The sequence below is a fragment of the Bombus vancouverensis genome, chromosome 6 (genome assembly GCF_051014615.1).
Source record: "Bombus vancouverensis nearcticus chromosome 6, iyBomVanc1_principal, whole genome shotgun sequence".
NCBI lineage: Eukaryota > Metazoa > Arthropoda > Insecta > Hymenoptera > Apidae > Bombus > Bombus vancouverensis.
In genome coordinates this window covers 12,251,146-12,277,772 of record NC_134916.1, presented here as the reverse complement: position 1 = coordinate 12,277,772, position 26,627 = coordinate 12,251,146, and the positions used below count along the sequence as shown (strand labels likewise).

Sequence of the window (26,627 nt, the reverse complement as noted above, 5' to 3'; positions counted from 1 at the left end):
TTTTGATGACTCTCCGTTGCTATTTTGAAGCGCAGGCTGAATCATTTCTGTACTCTCTCTAAAAATAGTCGAACGCTTCGAGCGGTACAAAAATGTCTGTCACTCGAACATCGAGCCTTGTTACCCTGAAACGTAAAACAAAAGCTACTATTCTATATGTGGAATCTATGATACTATGCGGAGGCTCGAACAATTACTCGTCCTTTAGCAAAAGTTATTACGTTACCAATTTGTGTCGCGTTGCAAACACGTGTCGTATATTAGACGCGTGATGTTCGCGAAGTACATAACAAGGTGAAAGGGAAGGGAGAGACCGATGGGGTAGGAAGACGACCTATGGCGCCGTATTTCTTTTCTCATTATCTTAACCACAGGGTACCTATGGTATGCAACGTTCTTGATACAGTAACCTGTTTTTCCCCTTACCTCTTATTCTTCGTTTAATAAATTCCATTTACAAAAAACCGCGGCGATATGATTCGTTCTGACGTACTTGTGTCTCGAAAATTATCGTAAAAATTATCGTTGATTTCGAAAATTGCAAACTTTTTAAAAATATCAATCGCTTCGCTAAATCTAAAAAGTACCACTCGATGAGAAACGTTTCGCGCATAATCTTATCTCGAAAATCACACTCTCGAGGTAATACTTTACTCGGTCGAATATCTATTAATTCCGATTGTTGTAAATATTTAATATGTACAAAGTCGATAGAACTGTACATACGTAAACTGTACGTGCGAAAAAAAAGAAATTTTTGTAGTTCTCATAGGACAGGCACGACGACGACCGGAGGAAACGAGAGCTTGGCCATCCTTGATAATTCGTCGAAGAGAAAGGCCGTAGAAGCGCTTTCGCCAACTGTTTAGTCGAAGTTGGCTCCACGTTGTAATGGGCCAAAGAACACGGCGATACTCTCTTTTAAAAATAGAGAGTCTCGTCTCCGGATAGAACTCGTCTCGATCCTTCGACTTTGGTCGCACGATAACGGTTGATAATGAAAGCACGATAACAACATTGTTGATAATCCAGCGAGTAAAAGTCGGTAGGGAAAATCTATAACGATTTGCCGGCCTGTTTTCCTTTTGCTCGTTTCCAAGCGATTCACGAATGTAACGAATGCGCGACACGCGTTACATTTGCTTCGAATATACGATCCAATCAATGCTAATATCTTTGTACAATTAATAGAAATGGTTATGTGTATCATCGTTATGAGTAGTTAATGTGCCAGTTCGTGTCGTATAATTGAATTTTAAATACGCGACGCGCGCAGTTCCGTCACGAGAAACGCACGCAATACGAGAACAAATGTTTCAACGTTTAAATCGCCGGAGAGCAGTCGCGTTATAAAAAGAAAGAAAAAAGAAAAGAGAAAAACGGAAGCAACTCTATCTTCGTGAACTTTCGGTAAATTCAGAGAAGATCGCGGCGCGTTTATTTTCACTTTTGCTGACGCAACGAGCGCCGCTGGCTTAATCGTATTTATACCAACTTTAGTTACAATGCAAGGCTCGAAAAGATAGAAGTATAGATATCCGTACAAACGATTTTGTTCGTACGAAATTTGCTCATCCTTTCGACGAAAAGAAGAATTGCTCGGTACGCCAACGTCCACGCAACTATCGCGATTGTCAGGGAATTTCCTCACCGATCTGTTCTTGTCCTTTTTGCTTCGCGTGTATACGAGGGCAGCCTTGGTGTTTACCCACGGTACCGTGAACAGCGCCGCTTTCGAGGCAAAATCATTCGTACGCCAGAAAGCAACCGTTGCTGGATACAAGCGATATTCCTATCAACATTTTCGACAAAATTAACCGAACGTTTATTAAGCAACCGAACCAACTACGTATATACGCGTTACTCTGTAATCGTCGGCGGAACAAATTTTGCGACTATGTTCGAGCAATTGAATAAGTCCGTTGACAATGTTCGATTCTTCTGCGGCGTCTGTCTTTATCCCTATTCCATCTAGCGGGCCAGAAGCGAGACACGGTCGTGAAAAGTCAGGCAACTTCAAAAGTTGTTTATATTACCTCTCTCTGCTCGTTAACCATCGGCCGACCGCTCGACCGATTTACTACGCAGAAAGCATTGCTGCTTATTCTCGGACATTCTAACGGCCGCTGGCTTTCAGGTAGAAGAAGCTATGCACTCTAACACTTTCACCGACAGATTTCTAACGCGACGGTTGAGCCTTAGCTACGTTCATATCGGCCACCATATGTGCAAAATAACGCTGAAAATTCGCTTAACGAGAAAAAGGAAAGAGAACCGCCTCCATACGATAAAGAATATCGTCGTTCTAGATGTTAAATCATCCTGCGCGTTACGCCGGATATTAGATCATAAATTTCAATAAAAGATCAGGCATCAGTTCCAATATGTCCAATATGTCCACTTCGATAGAATCGATGCCGCTGTTGTAATTCTTTCGCGAGCTTCGGTATCGTTTAATCGTTCGATAAAACGGAGGGTTGACAAAGAAATTATTCTCGCGTTTGGTGAGCATCGAACGAGCGCCAGTTGGCTCGGTTTCGTTCGCGGTGAAAGTTTGAGTGTCGAGGTGCATGGCCTCGTTCTCTGGTCTGTTATCGACGCGATGTGAACGCCCCCTAATACAAGACAGTAGCATTGCGCTTCGCCGCGACCGCACTGGAGCACCGCTCTATGTCTGGTAGATACAACGAAGGCGAAGGAAGGGAACACAGGAAGGGGAAAATACGAGCTAGTCTTACCTCGATAGACACGCGCAGATATACCTCCTAGCCTGTCAGGATTTGCGGTAACAATTCCCTGGTGTTTTAATACTCCGCCAACTATCGTTCAACATCTTTATCACCGAAGAAAATTTTTCTCCCCTTTTCCCTGGCCATTTTTTCTCTTCACTGGCAAACAGATTTCGAAGTTTGAATATCGTTTCAATCAAAACGATACCATAGAATGGTTGAAAAGGCGAAACGTCGATTATTTTGCGTTTAACATTTCCTTTCACGGTATATATACGGGGAGACAAAGTTATTATGCCTGAATGAATTCTTAAGGGAAGTTTGAAAAATAAACGATATACCCTGAATGGACCGTTGACGAGAAGGCTGGCGTCTGAGGAGGGGGGGAGTTGAAAAAGCTCTCGAGTTAGATCTCATCAGTATGTTTCTTCTGCCGTGAGAAAATCCTCCAAGAGTTGTTCTATAATGGCGTTCTCGCCAGTGAAAATATCAGGCCCTATCAGCTGTACGTCGTGTATGATTGATCCACCGACGAACGACGCGAAAGGACGTTCGTAAAGGTTACCCGGGATTGACGGCCGTTCAACGGTGTATTCACAATTTTCTGCTATTCGCGAGCCGAATATGTTACGATTCGCTGCTTTTATAGATATCAGCCTGTGCGAAACGAGACGCGTGTTACTACAAACGAATTTTTAAACGCTAGCTTCGCTGAAACGTGTCAATTCCCGTGGACCTTTTTTCATTTTTCTTCGAGCTTTGCCTTTAGGGCCACTTTTAAGGTGTAACTGTTTCTTCCCTCTTTGCAAGTTTAAGTAGTGCAAGTACTTTCCGCGCGCCGTTAGAACGAGCCATCTGTTCTTACAGCTTTTAAGTTGATAATAAATGCAGCGTTATGTCGGTCGTTGTACATACAGAGGTTCATGTACGAGATAACGACGCATACAAATTTTAAATCTAGTTGAATGCATGGATAGTCATTGTTTACGAAAGAACGAAGAAAACGCGATTATTTTTAACGGAGAACGCTTTAGAATCTTACTGTTACCTTTAGTCGACGTGAATGGGTCTCTCGCATGTCGAGAGGTAATCGAGGATGGCGGAATGAAATCTTTACAGCTTTTCGGCTGAGAAAAAGAATCGATTATCCATCGATCGGCGGAACGATCGACTCGCTGTAATCGAATGGAGAACGGACGAATGAAACCGGGCATTAGTGATAAGTTGGTAAAAAAAAGTGGACGGTTATTAGAGCACGTTATCTGGATCTGGTCTTCGTAATATTATTATTTCTCCCTTCTGCGTAATTCTTTGTGCACTCAGCCGGCCGCATTATAGTTTCTTACCCAATGGCTTCGTCGTGATTACGCCATTATAATCGTGCCTCTCCGACAACTGCTTCTTCACCGTGCAATTAGCGGCCGAATCTCTAAATGTAATCGCGTAGCTGCATGAAATCCGCGCAATTTCACGATTCACCGATAGACGACACGTTTAGATTGCTACCCAACGATTCTACCTGCCGGTAATTTGTTTCTCTTAAATAACGGTAGGACGCAATTACCGAGGTTTGGTTGAACGCCCTTCGAGAACGTCGTTTGGGGAAGCGAAGAATAGAAAAGATAGAAATCAAGGAGGAAGAATGACTAGGAAAATGTAAGGGGACGGAAATATGGAAGAATCGAGAATTCTTCTCGGGAGAAAGAGCGCGTTAGAGAAGTTTTGGTTCTAGTTTGTTATTAATTTTGAAATTGATGATTATAGAAATTTTTGGTTACGGGACGACCTGGTTCAAAGTCGAAGAACGTCTTTTCTTTTATACAGATTTTCCTATATTTCTAAAATAAAGAGAAATTTCAGCTAGAACGTCCTATCGAGCTGTTTCAGATCGAAGAGAACTAAAGTTTATAATTATTTTTCTTTGCGTCATCCTTATTTATTTTCGAATAGCTTCTCAATTCTATCGGAAATGTCCGGTGCACAGAAGCATGTGAAACAGAGTCACCGCGTTAGGCGTTACAGTTTCGCGCGGTAAAAATGTCGAGGCTCTCGTGTTCTTCGCGTTTCAGTGACGTCAGGATCGCGTAGAAAAGTTCCGTTAGGTCTCTCCCGCCTCTGAAGAGTTGCGGGAATCATCCGGTTTGAGCAACGTGGCTCTGACTTCTCGTCCACGGTTTCCAGTCTCTCCTGCGCTAGTCGGTTCACCTGCTTTTCAACAACCTACCAACACCCGTCTTTCGTTTATTTGTCTCTCGTTATCGGTCTCGTTACCCAAGATACGTTTCACATAGACACGTATACAAGCGGTCACGAGCAAAAAGTCCTTGGATTGGCGGTCGAAGATCCGGGTCAAGTACGGGAAACGTTACTTTTGTTGCTCCTGTCGGCACGTTTCGCGCATTCCATTGCATAATGTCGTTGGAATTCATTGCCGATCAAAACGAAGAATAAAATTATCTCCGACGCGTTGTGATTTAGGAATCACGATGGAATCGTACGCTCCACATCGACCCGATAGCGACAAATTTTTGTTTACCAGTTCGATGTTATCGCGTCGATTGACCAGCTTTTTATCGGCGCGACGTTATTTTCAACTAGAGATCGACGATTTTCATCGACTCGTTTTTAACAATCCTCTCATGCTACTTGCTCACGGATCGATATAACAAACTAGACTCGACCGTCTCACGACTCGTGAATATTTTCATTTCCTGTCCGTTCACCGACCGTCTAAACGCGTTGTAGTTATTACACCTTGGTCGCAAAGAGGCGCGGCATTACCCTCATTTACATCTGTCGAGCGGTACCTACCTTTGGGGGACCCTGGCCGAATTTCGTTTGCATACAGGACGGGTTCCTTGTCAAAGAAAATACGACTGTTAACTGGCGACATATTCCGCTCTATTTCGGGTTCTTTCAACGAGTTTGCCGAAGACGCTTATTTCGAGAAGTTTACAACAGGGACGAGGAAATACAAAAACGTGGTAGCATAAATCAGCTTCGTGTAGACGTTCGGTTGGGAAAGGCCGAGGCGAGGGCGAACGAGGGGACGAACAAGAGGGGGAAGGATGAGTAGGAGATGAAACAATCGAGAACGAGAGAAAGAAGGGTGGCGAGCAAAGGAGACGGAAAGCGAAGGACGTGATTTGATAACACGGCATCGATCCAAGTTCTCAGGATGCTTCCACCCTTCTCTTTATTCTCTCCGTCTCGATTCTCCTCGCACCCTTTCCGTTTCACGCCTTCTCCCTTTGCCTTTGGTCCCCTCGGCCCGTTTCGTCGTTTCTGCGAGTCTCGCACTGCAACCAGCTGAAGTGCGAATACCGTCGACGTTGTCCGTTCCGCTCGATCTACAGGATCATCGGTAGGCTGTTCCTACCTTGGAACGAGAATGCCCAATAAATTCCTGGTCGTTGGGCTATTTCAGACGCGTCGCCTGCACGAAAATATTTGAAGCCTGTAATGGGCTACCATAGTCGTTTCGTACCCGTTACGACTTTTACCGTCCCCCTCCTTGCGTTCTCGGGTCGAGAACTTCTTTGTCCGGAAGTAACGCAAAATCCCTTTAACTCCGAGTATAGAACGCTTCATGGTATACCATACCATTGAAGAGACTTTTCGCTGCAAGTTTATTGTTTCTTCCTTTCCTCGTCTCCCGTCTGTCGTGACATGGAAACGTTAATCCTTTAAGTATCCGATTTTCATTAAATATTACTTAAGCCTACGTCGTACTTTACGTATTTTTCGGAATTTTAGTTGTATTTTGTTGTCCGAATTATTGTTCGGACAGGCCTGCTTCCTTCGTTAGGTAATTCCGAATTACCGGTCCTCCCAGGGCAGTAAACGTAATGACTCGAGGCCAGGAAAAATCCAGGCAAGGACCAGCCGGAAAGGCACGGAGTTCGGGCATCGGACAGTACACACAGGACGACAAAGTCCCAACTTCGTTCAACTACAAGCAACGAAGACTACATACACAAGACGACAGAGACCCAACTTAGTTCAACTACAGGCAACGAAGACTACAGATACAGGACGACAGAGTCCTTACTTAGTTCAACTACAAGCAACGAAGACTACAGACAGATAAAGTTCCGTCTAAATCTAACACTCGAGTTATTCCATCTCCTCCACCTTAAACGTTAAGTCATTCGAGGTACGCGATATCGACCGATCGGTTTGACCTGACCGGTTGCTCTTTAGTCGATAATACGCAACACGTATTTAATAATATTCTGTTCCTCTTTCGCGATTCGGTTTTCGATTACAAATCTAATCTCGATTCCTCGTACGCGCTTTCCTCGGTATTAAACTATCAGACTTTTGATAATTTTAGCGACCAGTCGACAGATTGAAGTAATGGAACGAAGACTATTCGGACGAAGCAATTGCAGGTATCTAATCTGCGCGGTCATTTGCGAGCGTGCTTTGTTTACGTTGCTTAGGCGAGTGAAAGTTTCCGTCAGGTAACGGGTAAGGCGGTTTTGCGCGTGCAAGTACGCTCTAACGTGTACGTTTCGAAGCAGTCTCTGCGCTCTAAAACTCCTCGCGGATGTTCTTCTCTCTCTCCTTTCCGAGGTTTCCTACTTTGGGTCGGCTGAGAGCCTCTCTCCGCTCCAAAAGACCGAGCGAGCGATCGCAGACGGTGACGCAGTAACGCGAATGATAAAGCAATTAAGAGAAAATCGGTTTATCGTAAATTACGGCCGTGTTATTAAATTATCAGCATTCGGGGCAAGTCGCGTTACGAGCGGAATACGAATGTAACACCAGGCGAGACTGCCTTCAAGGCGACAAGTGGTCTGGCCAATGAACCAACCGCTCGACCAACTCCTCTGCGTTAAACTATCCGACGATTGTTTCGATTCACCTGGACTCCGCGATCAAACATACCGTCAATTCGACCAACGATGTCCCACGAGATAAAATAAGGTTATTCGTTTTTCAAAAGAATATTTCATTTGAGTTCAGTAATATGCCTTTGTTTATGAACAATTTTTAAGTAATCTACGCTAGAAGATAAACTAACTTATCATCGATTGTGATAAACAGTAATATACAGGGTGGTTGGTAACTGGTGGTACAAGCGGAAAGGGGGTGATTCTACGCGAAAAAAGAAGTCGAAAATATGGAATACAAATTTTTCGTTTGAGGCTTTGTTTTCGAGAAAATCGACTTTGAATTTTGGCTCGGTACGCGTGCACTTTATCGCGTCTCGTTATAACGGATTTCACCGTAGATCGTTGTCTCGATGGAAAAATTAAAAAAAAAATTTTTTTTATTCTATATTTTCGACTTCTTTTTTCGCGTAGAATCACCCCCTTTCCTCTTGCACGACCAGTTACCAATCACCCTGTATATGCTATACACTGACAGCTTGACGGCTATAATTTTCTAAAAGCATGTAACTTTTGCTTATCAAAGGGTAAGAAGTTTGTTTGTTATTAGTTAATGTTAATATTCTCAATTGTAATTATCATAAGTACGTGTGTATAGCGTATGTAGATATTATTTGTTCTTATACGTGCAATAGCTTCTCGTTGACTGAAGTAATCGTAAAGTTATTCGAATCGTTTGCCCGATTTTCATATCTTTTCTCCCTAAAGTATACAAGTTATATAAAAATTAACGATGTTACATAACATACAATGCTCTGTGCACAGTTCAAGATTGAATTTTAAGATGTTGAAATACAGGTGATTCAAATAACGCTACCTTGCTACGTCTGATCGTGTCGAACTCGTGTTTGACCTTTGATACCATCGCATTCTTCTATCCCGAGTAGTATACCAGCACTGTTTGTTGAGAATATTTCAAATTGCAATTGGGAGGGAAGGGAATGTTTTGTTGTTTTCGATTTCGATGACTGCTGTATCGTAAATGTTTTTATTGAAGTATTTCTTGTAAGTTTCCAAGCCTCGTAACTGTAACAATTTTATCGTTGAAAACGTTTGATAAAAAACAGGAACAAAACGATTACGATACCATGTTATATTTACTGGATAAAACGAATTGAATGGATGAAACCTTATCAATTAATCCGGTTTCTTAATAACTCCGGTTTCTTTTTCGAATCAGAAACGATATTTGTCCTAAACTTGGTATTCGAGTATTTGACGAAGTATTTGGCTAATAGTAGATCTTGCAGAATATATTCATCGTCCGTCTAATTGAGATTTCTGTTCGTATTTGCCAGACTTTTGCGATCGATAGAATTCGATATCAGAGATTCGATAAAAAAAAAGCACCAATTTATATTTGAACAAGGATTTTGCAAGTGTGCGTTTTCGCGCGTGAAAGCACTATAATTTGTTTTCCCAGTAATACCGACCTTCGGCTGTTTATAATTCCGCCGTAAACCTTCACCCTCGTTGCAGGCTATCGCAGAGGAGAGCTACTTGTATTTCGTCTCTCTTAACTCTTCTTTTTCGAATCTGCTTATAGCCGTCCATTTTCCCGAGAACCGAGCCTGCGTTCGCCAAACGATCCGTGGCACGAACGTTCCTGTCTATCGTCGTTCGCTTAATTTATCGTTTCAATTTCCAATGCAGATGCGACGAAAAGAAAGAAAAGTAGTAAAAATCGAAGCCGATGTTTCCAGTCGGATAGAAGGTAAATTTTTTTCCTACAGAGTTTCCACGTCTCGCTGTTGTAGTCCGCTGTTTGCTCGAGATTGCATCATCAGTATCAATTTTGCGTGGTTTCCTCGTGCGGAGCAACGTGATTCGTGTTTTGCACGAGGTCAGTTACCAGCTGTCGGTAAATTCTCGGGTAAACAAACGAGAAAGGACCGTCGAACGTTAAAAGTAGCTGCGCGAGTTTTCGTTTCGTTCGGTCGGTCGTTCGAGGCATCGTTTCGCGCTCAACCTTGGCTCCCTCATTTAGGTTCAGAGCCAACGATCGCTGCTCGCTTCTATACTGTTTTCTTTGCTCGTTCTGCTTGATTATGACCTTCTCGTCCTATTCCACGCTTCTCTTTCTTCTCTTTCTCCTCTTTTCCTCCATTAACTTGCTAATTAACTGTCGGGGGTTGTATAATTAAACGTTGACGCCGCACGCACTACATAATCGCGCTATCTATCTCGAAAAGGACCACCGTGCTAGACAGAGTGCAACGCGAAAGAGAAAAGCAGAGAAAGAGAAACTGTAAAGAAGCTCGTGCGATGCTCTTATTATTAAAAGCTCGTAACCATGGTTGGAAGGCGAATACATTTCGTTCGGTACGTTTTCGTTCGGACGAGCGTTTCGTTTCGAACTCCTCGATTGCTTCGTGGAAGCGGTGCACGTGGTGGCTGGAAAATGACTTGAACGAGATTTTCGGAAGGCACGTAAATAACATGCATACCGGCACCGGATGCAAAGGTCCCGGCCATGACAGATTGACGAATCGATTTCTCCGCGGCAGAGTCGCTTTACCCAGCGTTCGGTCGTCTCCTCCTTCGACTCCTTTCTCTTTCGCCCGAACGCCAAGAAAGAGGAAAAAATCTGACATAGAGCACGATCTTGTTTTTTCTCTTCTCATCGCGTGCTCGAAAGAAAGAAAGAAACGATCCTTTCTTGTTGCCTCTGATGACCCTCTTTCTTCTGACTTCTTGGACGCCTTGATACGCAAAAGTTGCGTGCGTGTATGCGCCCGATATATATTTAGCGCGTACGGCATTTCTCGACCCACATACTCGTCGCAAGGCAGAATGTCTCGTATACGTGGGGTCATCCCACTGTCTTTTCCCACGACAAAGACATTGCTTCTTTTTTTCTCTTCGTCCTCGTCATTCTCTATCCGTCATCTTCGACGTATCGATGTCTCGGCGCACAATCACGTCGCAACTTCTCGTTACTTGATTTTTAACAGCCTATCCTCGATCTCTTCTTTTCCCTTTTTCTCTTGGAATTTCTTTATTTAACGTCTAAACGTTGCGGCTACCTTCGTTGCTTCAATGGCTACGCTACGCGAGGGAAAACATACGCGCTATATAGGTTTTTTTTCTTTTTTCAAATCGAGAACGATTCGAATGAAAGCGAACTCGTCAGATGTCAAAGATAGCGCTCTTATCAGAATCAACGTTGAATGTTTTCGAGCGTCGACCGATTGGTTCGCGCAGTTGCTCGAATAACGGGGCAGCGAATAAAAGCAGCGCGTAGACGCGCAGAATGGCTATCGTTTAAATTTCTAAGAGCATCTCTTCGCGTGGATGCATTCGCGGCCGAAGAATCGTGTTTAACGACACAGACGAGCAACTATGAGTCATTGTCGGTGTGCTAGGGGAGCTCGGATAACCACTACTAAATCAATGGTGCAGTATCGTGGACGACGGTGCATTATCGTTTCGTCCCTTTCTTCTTGATTCATTTTGCGCATCTGTGCGTGACCGTGTTCCCACTGGAAATCGATAAGATCGTTCGAAAGTTCAGCCCTTGCGGTAGATACTCGCCGTTCGTTTCCTTAGCTGCCTTTATCGAAATTCTTGTTGCATCTTTGACGCATCGTGCTGTCGCTATTGTTCATTGCTAAACGAGAAACGTGAGAGAAAAGAGAAAATAATAATAAGGTAAAAATAGAAGCGTCAGAGAATGCGGATGACGTGAAACGAGCGTGCAAACCGTAAGTGCAACATGCTTCGTAAATTCATGGCCGCGGTTCCGGCCTACGTCCCTCGATGTATGGTAGTTGCTTTAATTGGTTTCCTTCGCGTCTAAAGGGTTATGACGCTGGCGATAAACCAATGTCCACGATCTATCGGCGAATCAAAACGCGCGATGTCAAAGCGATGTAGCGATGAAACTACTGCCAGATCGGACTAGTAGAATTGTAGCAAAGGCAAAGTTTCTCGTTTGGTGAATTCGTGTTTGAGTTCGCTGCGCGTCTATTACGGAGCAACGCCCTACACTCTATAGAAATCGCGGATTCTTACGTATTTCTACCGGGGTACTCTTGTTTCTTGAACGTATTGGCAGGCCAGTATAAGAGACGTTAGATATACGAATTGAAATAGCGAATCTAATCCTCGTATTAATTTCTTGAACGTGCGATAAAACGATAGAGAATTCAGAATGAACGTACTAGAAAATAATTGTCCGCGTGTTCTCAAGATTTCCTATAGTTTTGCTATCGCATTACAAAAATGATATATTTTGAACTTTCTGTGAGAAATTAACATTTATAACTGCGTTACGTGCGATGACTTTTTGGACGCGCTATATTTAGTCGTTTATCGGACCAAAATGTTAAAGAGTTATATATATATAGGTAAATTGAAATTTGGTGCCATTTTCATGGCTCGCGGGAAACGGGCAAGCCTCGCCAATTTCATTATGACAATCTCACAGTTTTGAGCGGAAGGCTACCTATAGCAATTTTATTTTTCGTATTCGATCGAGTCAGAGATCACGGGTCAATGATAACGGCGACTCTCGCTCCAATTTCAACCGTGAAACTAATTTCAAGAGTCGGAGGGAATAATTTTACGTTAAACGAGGTGAGAATATACCCATTAAACACAGATGAATTGTAGAGTGTTTTAATCGTTCGTTTAATTTACTAAAAGAATTCGTCCTTCGTCGCGTATTGGCTGAATAATTCGAGGTATCGTCGATAAATCGTATTAAATGGAGCGACGGAATCGCGTTAGATCCTGTGGCATTGTTCGGCCGCGTGTTATTGAATCGATAACGTCTGGTTGGCACGCGTGACTGTGGGGTGTGCGCGCGCCAGCCACGCAAATAAATACACCCTATTAATTGTAAATGAAATGTAATATTCGTTGAAACGTCATCGTAATCCCACGTGCCAACGTTTACGCCGCGATCTGTTCGCGTTCCTCGCCATTGTGGTCGGAACTTGATCGACGCTGATCCGATAAAACAGTTCCCGTTAATTGACTCTTCGTGTAGCGTAAGTTACGTCAACGATATATACCGGGTGCTGGGAAAAATACAGTTCGATGCATCTAGATTCGAAGGTATTTCGATACCTTCACGATCCGGACGATCGTCCTTGTCAAATTACAAACTCGATAGCGCCAGATTTTTATTAGAGACGCCTGTGCGTTAGCGACTAATTCGCTGTACACGGGAATGACGATAGCAGCGGATAGGAATATCGAGGTAACCACGGTGCAAACTAATCGCTGTAATCTCTGATACCTTGTAACTCAGCGTCAACTGGTTTGCCACGGTCGGTCCATTAATATCGGCGATATCTAGGTTGGCGGAAGGCGGTAGGTGATAGAACGGAAAGTAGACGACGGTGAATTATGGTTTAAATCACTTTGCCGCCTATGAAATTCATTGCAAGCTGTCGCGAGATATATCTAACGATCTTTCGCGAAACCCGATCGCCGATACCGATCGTGAAAGGATGGATGGAAGGGAGAGGGGAGGGGAAAGGGAGAAAGGGATAAAATTACGCGGATTCGAGAATTAATATCCGTGACGTAATGTACCGACTGATTTAATCGACCGAAATGATCTGGATAATCTTTGCGGAGTGGCTGGCGTGTGATCCGAACGTGTAAATACGGAAGAGATAGTCGCGAGGCAGATCCTGTAAATCCCGAAGAAATCACGGTTTAGCAGGCGCCACGTGCCCGCCCCTTTGACGAGCTTGCTCCATTAATTTGTCTACGTTACGCGTAGTGGAGTAATATCGATAGTATCTGGATGCACGAGGGAGGTTAGCGGTTAGGGTGGCCCAGAGTAGTGGGAGGGAGTGGACGAGGTGCGGATTCATGGGTTACGCTGCTCGGGTTCTGACGTCACGTCGCTTGTACGCAAGTTTACTACCACCAGCACCTATCCCGTTGGTGTTACTACTCCTACTATGGTACTCGCTACACTACTACTACTACTACTACTACTCTACTACTACTACTACTACTACTACTACTACTACTACTCTACTACTACTACTACTACCACTACTACTACTACTACCACTCTACTACTACTACTAATACTATTGCTACTACTACTACTACTTTCGCTGCCGCTACTATCGAACGTAGACAGCGTCAGGCGGGGGCTGTACTCGTGACACCAATACTTATATCCTTCGGCGCACCATCTATCTGCGTATGTACTCTGTGTATGTCTGTGTGTATTCGATGTCGCTGTCTCTCAACGTACCTACCGCAGTCGCTATCGTTATGACTGTCAGTGTGTTTGCCTTACTCTCACCATTCTATTGCGAGCACGCTGACTGCACTCTCCACCATCGGATTGTCGCCACTGCCAGCGCTACGGGGACCCACCGCGTTCGCGCTCCAGCGTGTACCATGTTGCATTACGGCGGCTGTGTTTACCACCACAAAGTCGTCGACATTCGGTACACGCGTGTACAACGTGGAAAGGACAGAGAAAAACGAATGGACATGGTGGCATCGAAGAGAGAAGGGTCGAGGGTGTAAGAAGGAGTGGGAGGGAAAATGAGGGGGAGAGAGAGAGAGAGAGAGAGAGAGAGAGAGAGAGAGAGAGAGAGAGAGGAAGAAGGTGGAAGTCGTAGCCAAGAGGAATACGCACAGTTGTTCCTTTTTCCGTCTCGTTCTTTCGTTTCTTTCCTCTTCCTCCTTTCGGCTTGATCGTTGCTCTTTCTTCTCGTGCCTCTTTGTCCGTCTCGGGCAAGTGCTGGTCGAATTGCTGCAGAGCCGGCAAAGGAGCGAAAAAGGGGAAAGGGGAGAACGAGAGACAGAGAGGGAAAAGCAGCAACGAGAGAGCCGATACTTAATCCTCCCTTCGTTGGCCCACCCTCGGCAGGAAATCAATAGAGAGGGACTCGCTCCATCCCTCCTCCTTCCCCCTGTTCTCTTTCTCTCCTTCTTTCTAGCTCTGTTTCCACCTCGCTGTCCTTTCTTCTTTGCGCTCCCCTTTCTTTTTTTCTAGCGTAGCCGCGGCACCGTTCGAAGTTTAGAAACAGCTCCTTGTTTGTCCCTGTCGCGTCTCTTTCTCCCTTTCTTTTTCCTCTCTTTGTCTCCCTTTCTTCTTATCACGATCGGCACTAATCGTGAAACGTTCAAACGATTCTTCTGTTCGATCGCTGTTTGTCTTTCTCTCCTGTCAGGAACGACATAGATCAATGTCTCGAACAGCCTCCAGCTACTCGTTCGTTTGACAGAGATAATCGTTAGCCGGCTCGAACGTTTGTGTTCTTCACGCGAGAGTCAAGGTAATTCGATCAAAGGTTATCGATATCGCCGGATTAAACAAGATACTGGAAGGGTTCTTGTCGAAACCGATTTTCCTCTTTGCCGAAAAAAAACCTGGCCAGGCTGGTTCGTGGCAGTCTTTTAAAACGATTCAGGTAGCTTTCTTCAATGAGGTCGAGTTACACTGGCTCGCCTCTTTTCTGTAGCCCTTTAAACGGAAACGACGCCGTATACCGGCCAACAATGGATCGATGTCTGACCGGTGAACGAGCCGCCGCTCTTGTTTATCGGTTTTGAACGTGTCTCGATAAAAAGACGATCGGTAACTTTCGCGTTCGTCAAAATACGGTCTGCTCGAGTCGCTCGGTGAACCGAAAGCAAAACAAAAGTATCGCCGCGTAAACGGCCGATCGTTGCAAGAAGCAACTGCACGAGAATGTCGCTCGGCTCTCGAGGATGAAAGAAGTAGAAGAAGCGACGCCTAGGAATCTCTCTTCGTGGGCGGTGAAAATCGGAATTTCGTTTTTATCTGGTCGGCGTGTGTGCCGAGGTGAACACGGGGACTGAAAGGAGAGATAGTACACGGTGATGGGCGGCGCGTACGCGTGACGTAGCGGAAGTCGTGCGTCACCAGTGACGTAGGCAACATCGAAAGAGGAGGAACGTCCGAAAGAGGCCATTGACGGGAGGACTTGTTGCATGTCCTTTTCTACATGATCTCTGACGTCTCTCGATCCTGTTCCAGGAACAACCATAGCATAGTAAACGTAATTCCGAGTTCAATTAGGAAAACCAAGCTGTTTTCACCTTTTCGTCTTTCCTCCCGAATGAAACGCTTATTCTCTATCGTAGAACCGTGTTGTCGACGTTCCATGACCAAAGTTCGAACGATCTTGGCTCGTCAGATTCCCTCGCGTAAAGACGGAACTAAGTAGCGTAGACTTGTTGCGCGTACCTTTTTTTCCCACCTGGCTCACGATATTTTTTCCATTCTACCGTCAGTCCTTGGATAAACGTAACGAGCGTAATTCTAAATTTGGTTTGACTTAGGTTTGCGCGTGGCGAAGGTTTTACGCGAAAGAGCCTTTCTTCGTCGACGTTTCTCGAGCAGTCGAGAGTAGAGAGCACGTAAGATGTAACAAAGTAGCGTAGACTTGTTGCATACCCATTCGCGCATGTGTGTCTCGGATCTTCGTGTCGCGGTAGGCCGGGGAAATGGGGAAAGTTGGTCGTCGTGTTTTACGACAACCGAGGGCGTAAATCCTACTTGATCGATTTGATGGCTGGTCGGATGGCGCGTCCCTCAAACGCGATTTGCCTACGAGCTGACACGAATTTCAAGCTGTACTCGTTGTTCCATGCGACTCGGCGAAGCGTCTGCTTTCGAATCGACAAAATCGAAGACTTGGCGCCACGGCGTTTCCCTGGCAACTCCACCGTTCCGCGTCTACGAAATTTAAAAGTAGCTTTTAATTCCGCTTTAATCAAGCGCCTGTATCTTTTAAATCGAACCACCTCTCTATAGCCTGGTTTCGTGTCGCGTAAGACGAACGAGATATCGCGATTAACCTGATTCCATCGGCCTCTAAATGAGTAATTTGTCGCCTGATGGGAACGTACATTGTGATCTTGGTTCATTTCGTTTGCATAATCCTCCCTGTTTCTCCCTTTTTTATTTCTCAGATAAGAACTAGGGGAGAAAAGACGATCTATTGCCGCGTGAAATCTTCCTAAGCGGCTTCGAACGTAGTTTTCCTCGATACCGTTGCAAAGCGATTCCGCGACACGATTTGAATATTTGTACACAAACGAAAGCACGAAAATAAACGCAGAGACATATCAGATAACGGGAATTTTATACGTACGAATAATCTTACGAGTTATCGATTCGGCAGATAGTACACTACCGCACAAAAGTATCCGGACTCTCGTTTGTCTTTGACGATATACGTTTTAAGTACAGAATTATGGATAAATCGAACTGTAATGATCTCATCTCTTGTAATCGTCTTAACTACGTATAGCAGAATATAATTCTGATCCCAGTAATAGATTAAGTTTTTAAATTCTCTTAATCTTAAGACAGATTAAGGAGGAGGGTCTTCTAAATAGAAACATTTCCGATATTAATATTATCAATGATACTTAAATACCAATATATGTACTAAACGGTAAAATATATTATTGTCGTTTTGTTTAATAGATAATTTAGATTTATAGTCTGATAATCGTACAAGGAGGTAGTATATTTTATCTATTTCTGTTATTTTGTTATTAATTCGTACATTTTAGTGAAATTTACACATTGTTGCTACAGATCGACCAAACTATCCGGATATTTATAAACAAGTACATAGCGCGTGTAAAGTGTGAAATATCTTCGTCGTTAGGTACATCGGAGTTACGAATATCCGGGAAGATATCTTAAATTTGCTAAAATTTGGCTGCGGTTTTTCCACTTCATTTGCATAATATCCACTTGCTATCGAAAGCATGATCATTTTTCAAACGACGCTCGATACGATGTACGTTCGCTTCTCGTCGTGAAACAGGATTCAACCGCAATGCCGATGTTTCCTGGTGTTCTGCTTCTGTACGGTTTTAACGCGTTTCCTGTATAACAAGGAAAATAAAAATTTCGTTGCTCCGAACAGAACGTACGTTACGTAGCACGTACATTATTAGTCGATAGACCGGCTTTTTTGCACACGTATTTACTAGAAATTAATGAACGTAATCTTATCATTAAGTGTCATTTCCAACGACGATAAAGTTCATTCTGCCTCGTATAGATTATATAAACGATGGCACGACACGAGGCCTCGTAAGCTAAACTGTTATATCAATGCAAATTGTGAAATTTATGACGAACTGCGAATATTTAGCGTTCTTTAATAAATAATAGTTTGATTTTGGTTGTTGAGAACGTTCAACGTGATTAATTGGTTTAAACGAAAAATAACATGCATCGGCTGTCGCGACTCTGTTACCGTACGATACGATACAAAGTATACAAAGTATATTCGATTATTTGCATAATCGAGTAACGGTTCGAAGTGAATACGATTAATATTTATCATCACGCGTGTAATGCATTTATGCTCGATTCGTGTCGTTGGGTAAGGTCGTGTACGAGTGGGAATTTAAATCGTATTGCTAGCAGTCAAACAAAACGTGTCGATAGAAGCTTTCGATCCTAAAATCACGCGATGTATTAAGTTTAATACACACGATTGAAGATACGTATATGCATAGGAAAATCAAGTTCGATATTTGTCAAAATGTTTCTTTATCGTCTATGTTGAAAACAATTATTAATTACAAAAATCACCTAATGCCTTATCATTGTTCATCTACTACTCGAATAATACCTTGTTTGACGAAACAAGATGTCTAATGAAATTACGATATCTACTTTAAACAGTTGATGCACTTTATTTGATTCGTAAGAACCGATATGTTTATCATGTTAGTCTGTGTCTCTATGTAAATTCGTAAAATTAATCACAGTAAATGCGTCGGTGAAATTCGTCTGATATCCAATCCGTCGATAAGTAAGGTGCACGGTTCGGTGTCGAGAAATGCCGGGAGATGGCGACTACGGAACAGGTGCACTCGACCAATCGGCGTGCGCGCAGTCCCCCTTGTCCATCTACCGATTGGCGCTCTGGCGGTGTCACGAACAGCGATCTCAATATGGCTTCCGCCACCGCCAGCAAGCGACAGTACCTCCAAAGGTGACATCGAAACATGGTGGAATATTTAAGGGTGCGCGAATCGTCGCGCGTGTGAAAATCGCTGGTGTGTCCTTGTCGTAACTCGCATCATCGGAGTTAATTCGTATGTTGAGGAAATATCGTGTATGCTCGAAAAACAAAACATTACTGGAGGAGTGAGAGAGAAGGAGAGACACTGTGTTCTGTCTCGATGGAGTGAGACAAACTGCACGCACGGGCCTCTGGTTGGAGAAAGATAGAGTGACAGTGTGATACATCGGTTCGTTACGGTGGAGGTTTCTGACACGAATGTGTATCGGTTGAAAAAGCACGGAATTCCGTGAGCTCGGTCGTGCTCGAGACGCGGTTTGACGCGGTGACGCGAATGTTGTAATCGGGGAAAAAAAGGGAGTATCAAATCTTTCAAAGCGCGGTGCGCTCGACACATACGTCGAAAGCGTGGCTCTGCCGGTGTATGTTACGTCCCGTACACGCCGTATCGTCCCGACTCCGTGTGTACGTGCGATCTTTCGGTGTTGGACGTTGAAAGAAGATAGACAGACGGGTGGACGAGCGTGGAAGAATGAGAAAAAGAGTGGAGAGGCACAGGGTGTACATCGACGGGCAGCACGACGACGTAACAGAGAGAAGAAGAGGCAAAAGAGCGAGCGAGTGAGCCAGGCGACGTTGCCAGAGTTTTCCTTCTCGCGTTCCCTACCGTACAGCACGTCCCTTCGTGTGCTACGAGGAAGACCGAAACGGCGAATAATGTGACAAGGAGCGAGAGAAAAGTAGTGCGAGGAGCCAGCGCAGAGACACGAGTGCGACAGAGACAGGGGGGAGGGTATTACACCGAGTAGCGTGAGTCGCGCGAAAACGATCTAGGGAATTTTTACGTTCGATCGTCGGATTTGTCGATTTCGCACCCAAGTTTCGTTCGTCGCCTCTGGACGCGATTCGTGAATACCACGAGACGACTCCCAATGACGTACACACGAAACACGTGACACGCCGAGTTAGGCCGATCGACAAGCCATGAAGAAGCCACGGTAAGTTTATATAGTACAATCTTCGTTCGCTACTTTGTATTTTGCGTTTTACTGCTCTTATCGCTCGCGATTTCGATCTCAAAATGAAAGAAGTATTTCATTTCGACGACGATACGTATATACATTTTCCAAACGAAGCAACGGTCGAAGGAAAACACGAAAAAGATTGGCTCGATAATATCCTATTATCCCAATAAGATATTCTATACGTTACGGAAAGTGGCGCGTTTAACGTAGCAGCTCGCTGTAAATAGGGGTTAGCTTGGCGCTGTGCTGGGTGTCAGCGAATTTTCCGGCTGTCGGGGGATTTAGATTCGTGACTACGTCATTGTATGCAGGAGCAGGTATATTCACATCGTGGTGGTAAAATGACGCGATTATGGGGGATGAGTCAGAAGATTGACGTCTTGTTTATCGATCTTGACACGGTTAGATGCTCGTTGATCGCATCAATATTACTACGGTAACGCGTTTGGAAACGAACGCCGATCTTTTTGTCGAAATGTGTGCCCCACATAATTATATTTCTCTGTGCGCATCTTTGTCTTCGTGCTTCTCGCTGTGAAACGAGAGGGCCTGTTCGTTGCCGATTAATTCATGGACGATTTCATCTTCCGACGACGGCCTCTATTTTTAGCGGAGCATCTACGAGTCCTACTTAATTATCTCTCGGCTATTGCTGAGAGTCGCGTGGGGGTCGCTAGATACGCATTTCCCTGCAATCCATGTTCTTTCACCGATCTCTTCCTCCATTTTGTTTACGCAAACCTTCCCAAATACTTTTTTCCGATCTTTACCGATCTTTACCGATCTTTGACGATTGATCGACGATTGACAAAAACCGAATCGATGATTAAACGATTAAACGATAGTATCGAAGTAAAGTTTTACGAACGTTATTTTATTAGTAATTAACAGACGCACTACAGATGTTCATGCATTTGTAGAAAATATAGCAGCTCGACAAAGTGCAACAGAATACACAAAGATATATGAATTATTCAAAGTATATGGTACTCGTTACGATATTTAGCGAACGAAGTGAATCTCTACTTAGATCGTATTTATAAATCTACATAAATTTCCACGAACATTCGCAATCTAACGATTGATTCTAGTTGATTCGGTTCAGACGACGATCACAATTACGCTATAAACATCTCGAGTAGTATCGGGAATTGTATCGACGCGGCAAGTAACGAAAGAAGGAAGACGAGAGGAAAGACATGCGTGCTTCTCTCTGAGTGTATGTGTGGTGCTTTGTGGCGCGAAGCATCGACCATCGGAGAGGAGTATCGCGTGTGGAATTCGAGCGACGAAGTGGAGAAACGACGAGAACGTTCCAAGTCTCGCCGCTTCTTCGTCGCCGACAATCCGACTGATTGTGAGTTGCGCATGTGGATAGATTATCTAGGATACGAGGGAATATTTAATCGAAAAGGAAAAATCGTTGCATCGTTTTGGCGACTCTCCGATTTGGAAACGATTCTTGTGATTTTGAACCTAGACCCTTGTGTTGTGATTTTACAACCGTCGTTATTGTAATCAACAATGTCGTTAGTCACCTCTGTTTGTTCGTGGTAGGCACAACTGCTTAGCATGTACGAAATTATTTTTTTTGTTATAGACGTATCTTAGCTTGGGAAAATTTCTAACGCAGGTCAAGAAAGGCTTTGCCCTTCGTAATTTTAGGCGTGTCTTCCCGAAAAACTTTTCTTCTTGTAAAACGATTTGAGGGAGCGACCATAACCCTTAGTCACATAACTATACACATGATGCAGTCCGGGGACTCTGAAAAACAGCGATAATCCCCTGTTTTATAGTTTGTAATAAACTGGTGAGTTTATCGACGATAATCGGTGATTTGTTCTTGTTTACATACGATAGGATTCTTACCTGTTGAGCCGAGAAAAACAATTCGCAATGTTACTATCTACGGTGCGCGCAATTAGGTGATTCAAACCACAATTTCCGTATAATCTGACAATTTAAACAATGACGTTTACCAGACGATCGTTGGTTACTTGACTGTTATTGGATATCTATACAAAATCATATCTTTGTGAACATACAAAAAGAAATAGAGCTTAACATGTGTAAATATGTCTGGGATTAATTTGAATTGAAAGTCGAAAATCGAATGTGCTCCCGAGGTATTTTGCAATTTTACATTCTACAAATTCGATCAAAAGAATTTATACTTATTTAATTGAGAGTCTAGTATTTGAGAGTTACATAAATTTTAGCTTTTAGATTTAAATATTGTTGTTATTTCTGTACTCAGAGGCAGGATCATATTAGCTATTATTTTATTCTTTCGATAAATCTATCACACCGTTCTGAACCGAAAAACTTTTATTGCACTTTCTTACATGGACTTGGGATAAAGACAAAAGAACTCTATCGATTGTATCTAGAACTATCTTATTGCAACTAGCGCATCCGCATATGGGTGGCGAGCACGAACCCACGTTGTCATTTTCAACAAATATCGTACAGATATACAAGAAATAAAATATTGAACGTTTTGCTTCAATTCGCAATGATAGCGAACGTGTCGATGGAAAATTTCTTTTATTAACGGAATACTATAACGAGTGTTTCGAATATTTTCTACCTGTCTACGTACCGTGTACATTTTGTACATTTTTACATTCATTACATTACATTTTTACAATTTCTCATAACTACATAAATATCCGCAAGTAATCAATGTACATTAATTAGAATCGTTAAACGTCAAAACCGTATGTCGCGTCAATCTCGTTGGATTTCGCGTTTTCACCGATCGCACGACGATTCGAAATCAATTATTGCTTATTAGCGTCGACTAGGTGGTACGCGAGTCGCTTTGCCAGTGGCAGGTTTTTGCAGCACAGCAACAGATTCTGACGCGTTCCCGTTTTCCCAGCTGACACTTGTCTCGACACCGGATCCCAGTGCAAGTTACTTTGTTTGGACGCGAGTTTGTGCGATGAGAAATTTCAATCGCCATGCACCACCGAGTGTGTGTTCGTTTCTTTTGATATTGGATCTCGTAACCTGTCCAATCTGTTTCGTTCATTTTTATTCCTCCCCTATAACCAAATTTATATCTAGTCGATCCAATGGCTGCGCGACAAAAACTAGAAATATGAGAATTACTTGACGTCGACGCTTTTAATTTCAATGGAGAGAAACGCTTTCGTGTCTTTTTAAAACTCGAGCAAATTTTCTAACGATACGTCGAACGATATGACGAATCGTGTGTTAACAAAGAAATGTGATTAACGCGACACTAGCTCCATGGGAATGTTAATTGTTAGCACGTAGTATACATGTTTACTCTTCAAATATTCCAAGCTATCGTGACTTTCCCTACGAACGTAACAAAACTCGTAATTTAAGAGCTTGCAGTAATGAGGAGGCAGCTCGAATATTTAAATCGTGTTTAACGGAGGAGAGAAAAGGATACGAGTTTCGTGTACAACAGTGTTAAAGTTTATTATTAGCTGACTATAAATTTATAACACGTTTCAAAAACTGATCGGAGTTTGGTCGATTCTCTGTTGATTTTTGGATGATTTATCTAAATTATTGAAAAACGTAGCTACTTCTTCGTTACAGTACATCCTTCGTACGAAAGTCACGCTCGATATCGGCCAGTTTGTCGGAACGTGGAACAAAAAGTTGATCACGAATCGGAACGATACGACGCGTGAGTAATTTCAAAAAGCGCGCGTCACGGTTTCGCGCGCACGCGCGTTCGCTAGCTCGTACCTACAGCAGAGCGTGTTCAGGATCCGATCTAAAACTTGCACATACCTTTAGAACACTTGAAGTATGCCAGCGAATGCCTAGCGAGCCGACGTAGGGGACATAAAGTATGCAGAAAACGAGCACCGTTCTACGCTTGATTTTATTGCTTATTCACCCCGTATAGCCACGATGCCTGCCCTCTCGTACGTGTTTGGAGTCGATCTTCTCCTATTGGTCTACAGAAGTACGAGGGTGAGAGAGGAAAAACGCTCGATGGCCATAAAGTGCCGCGAACCATTATCGCAAATTTAGCCGCTATCGACTCGCGGAGATCTAATTCAATCTCGCGGAATCATCTCGTACTTCTTCCAGTTTCTGTTTCGCGTCTAATTTCACGGCTCGTCGTCTTCGTGGTCGCGCCTGCTCGTACCGCGCGATTAAATCGCGATCGCTCGATCCACGGTATCGTTAACGTCACAAAGATCCGCAGGGTGTAAACTATTACCGCGAGGGATGGCGTCCGACGTGTGATTTCGCGCGTATGGCATCCATTTTCATGGGTTGCCAACTCGATAATGTCACCAGTTTCCGATTAATCCCTTCACGCATACATTTTTCCACGATGTATTAATCCCTTTTTAAAAATAATTTCCTTTATACTTCACTCTTTTATAATGAAAAATAGCCACCAGTGTAAATGGATGTGCAATATCTGGTTGTTCAAGAAATTTGTAACGAAAGTTAAGAAAGATTTATCTGCAGTTAGACTTTGTACCATCTACGATCTCACGAGTTCCTTCTTGAAAAGTTAATCCTCATTTTCGCCAATGAATTCTTTCGAGTGGTAAACGAGATGCTGTGTCAGCGCAACGTTACTCCTTAATGGATTGATCTCCTTATTGATCGTATTCTACCTATCTCATCGTCTCTAATCCACCCTAAATAACGGTAAATACCGTGTCTATTTTCCTTTTCATTGCGTGTTTCGTAGTTTTTCGAGTCCGTGAAACCGTTCGTGGCCTCGAACGTTCATAAAAATCACGATCCCCGTTACCAGCAATAACAGCGCGCTGGCGAACAACAATTATCGGGATATACTTGTTTCGCTCGTTTGTCGTTACGTTCGCGGAAGCTCTGGGCGATGGGGACAAACGTGGTCCCGAGAGAATCGTTCTTTATGCGATCCTGCGGTGTCGCGTACGGGTTTATATAGTTAGAAAAGAAGCCAGGTGATGCATCGGAGGTAAAGGAAAGCGTGCAATCAAAGAGAGAGAGAGGGAGAGAGAGAGAGAGAGAGAGAGTAAGAGGAAGAATCAGTTCGGAGGGCACGCATTCGCAGCGTTGCCAACCGATCGCGTTCGTATGCGTGCGTGTACACGCGCGTGCGAGCGCAGCCGTGTTTCCGCGCGATTTGTAATGCAGTGTAACGTGTTCAGTCGCTCAACACGGCCGCATTACCTGCCTTTGTATTTGCAAACACGGTGTCGGACATAAACGTCGTTGGTTGATGTGCATAGGGATCGAAACGCACGATGATCGCGTAAAATCGATCGAGAATACGTTCATCGACCTGCGTTACACGCGATTTTATTTCTTGCCTTTTCTTCGTTTTCGTCGAGGAGCGAAAGAATGGATGGGGCACCGGTTGAGCAGATCAACCAGCTGATATCGTCCATATATCTCAACTAATAATTATTACAGTCGGTAGACTGTCGTGGCGTTTTATAGAATTCCGGAGGAACAAGCGATACCAGCGACTTTATCGCGTTGCCCGAGGATCGTAAACAGGAGCGTAAACGGCGGCGAAATTGTCAGAGCGTGATTATACGTAGCTCGGCCACGATCGAGTAGAAAGTTATATCTATAGCGCGAGGGTAATGTTGGGAATCGGCAGGTCGCGATGAAATCGACGTTTATCGCGTTTATTAAATTAGCTGTTTAACAGGGTTAATCGAGCTGGGTAATTAACATACAACAATATCGATAATAAACCTGTTAGAAGAGAAGCTGGGGATTCTGAGTCGATGGCCGCGACACAGGCAACGCATATACCGTATTTTCCTTGTAGAACAAATTTACGGTGTAAAAGCCTGGCCTGGCGCGCTCGCGTCGCCTGTACCTTCCAACGAAAAGACTCGCGGGGAATTCGTAAACGCTTCGATCGAATGAATGCCACTCGATTTCGAAGGGAATTGCAGATTCTTGGAACAGGCGTTTGCAAGTTTCTGATCTGTGTAATATCCGCGTAATTAGGGCTACTCGAACATTGTGGATGTCAGCGTTATTATTAGCGAGTACAATGGGAGGAAACGCTTAGAGTACCGTTAATAATTGATCATTTTCAAGTAGAACGGGGCCTTTTGTTTGTCGATCCGAAGCATTCTACCCGAGACACTGATTCACTGGGATAAAATCCGTCTTATTCGACGCGGTTGTACGCACGTTGCTCGCTGTACTCGTTCCTCTGTCCGCTTCGGTATATCTTCACGCGTGACACACGCGCACAATGCTCGTGTAACAACGATAGAGCTCTCTCGTACGGTCGTCAGACGATCTCCTTCCACCTCGATTTCCTATGTTCTACGACCTTCTCGATCTCCTCCTCCCCATAGTCGACGATAAAGGCTGTGGCTGACAAGACATTCTGATAAACGGAACCTCGTTCATCCGCCTCGTCGTTGCCCTCGTCGTTGCCCTCGTCGTTTGCAATTTCGGAAACTGAAAGCTACCGGTTGCCTATTCTGCTTAGATACACCTCGAGGGGTATTACCATCACTCGAATGACAATCGGATTACGCATCGACGAGAACGAATCGATCCGACGAACCTTGCTTCGTTGTCCTTTGCTCGACGATTTGTCCATTGTAGTTTTTCGGTCGATCAACCTTTGATTAGTTTTACACGACTATTGTCTGCTCGGACCAAACTAGGAACACAAAGCAACGATATGTACGCGTTTTCAGAATAAAATTTCCCATTTAGTATTGCTACGGTACGAAAAGAAAAATACGGTAATTTCCATTGCAGAGTTACTGTGCAACTATAGAAAACTAGCTGTACAAGTTTGCCAATGCATTCGAACGCTTGTAGACACCTTTTATGGGTGTATCGCGTGTATTATACGAAACATATCGAAATTTCATTAGCGCCGTTACGAGACTCGACAATTACGATTATACCGGTAAACTTTGAAATTGGAAAATGTACGTAGAAATTGTTACTAGAATTAATATATTACTGTAACTCTTACAAATG

The 26,627-nt window shown here is 43.7% G+C and overlaps 1 protein-coding gene across 7 annotated transcripts in view; it reads left to right on the top strand.

Annotated features, from left to right (window-relative positions):
- Positions 1 to 26,627, top strand: part of lilli (AF4/FMR2 family member lilliputian) — a 168,057-nt gene that overhangs the window by 8,603 nt on the left and 132,827 nt on the right. The window contains exon 1 of one of the 7 annotated variants that reach the window (XM_033332190.2): positions 18,570 to 19,634. The exons of the other annotated variants lie outside the window; for them this stretch is intronic. Coding sequence (XP_033188081.2) covers positions 19,621 to 19,634 — 14 coding nt within the window. The 5' untranslated portion in view covers positions 18,570 to 19,620. Of the gene's footprint in view, positions 1 to 18,569; positions 19,635 to 26,627 lie in introns of those variants that run through there. 7 annotated transcript variants of the gene reach the window in all.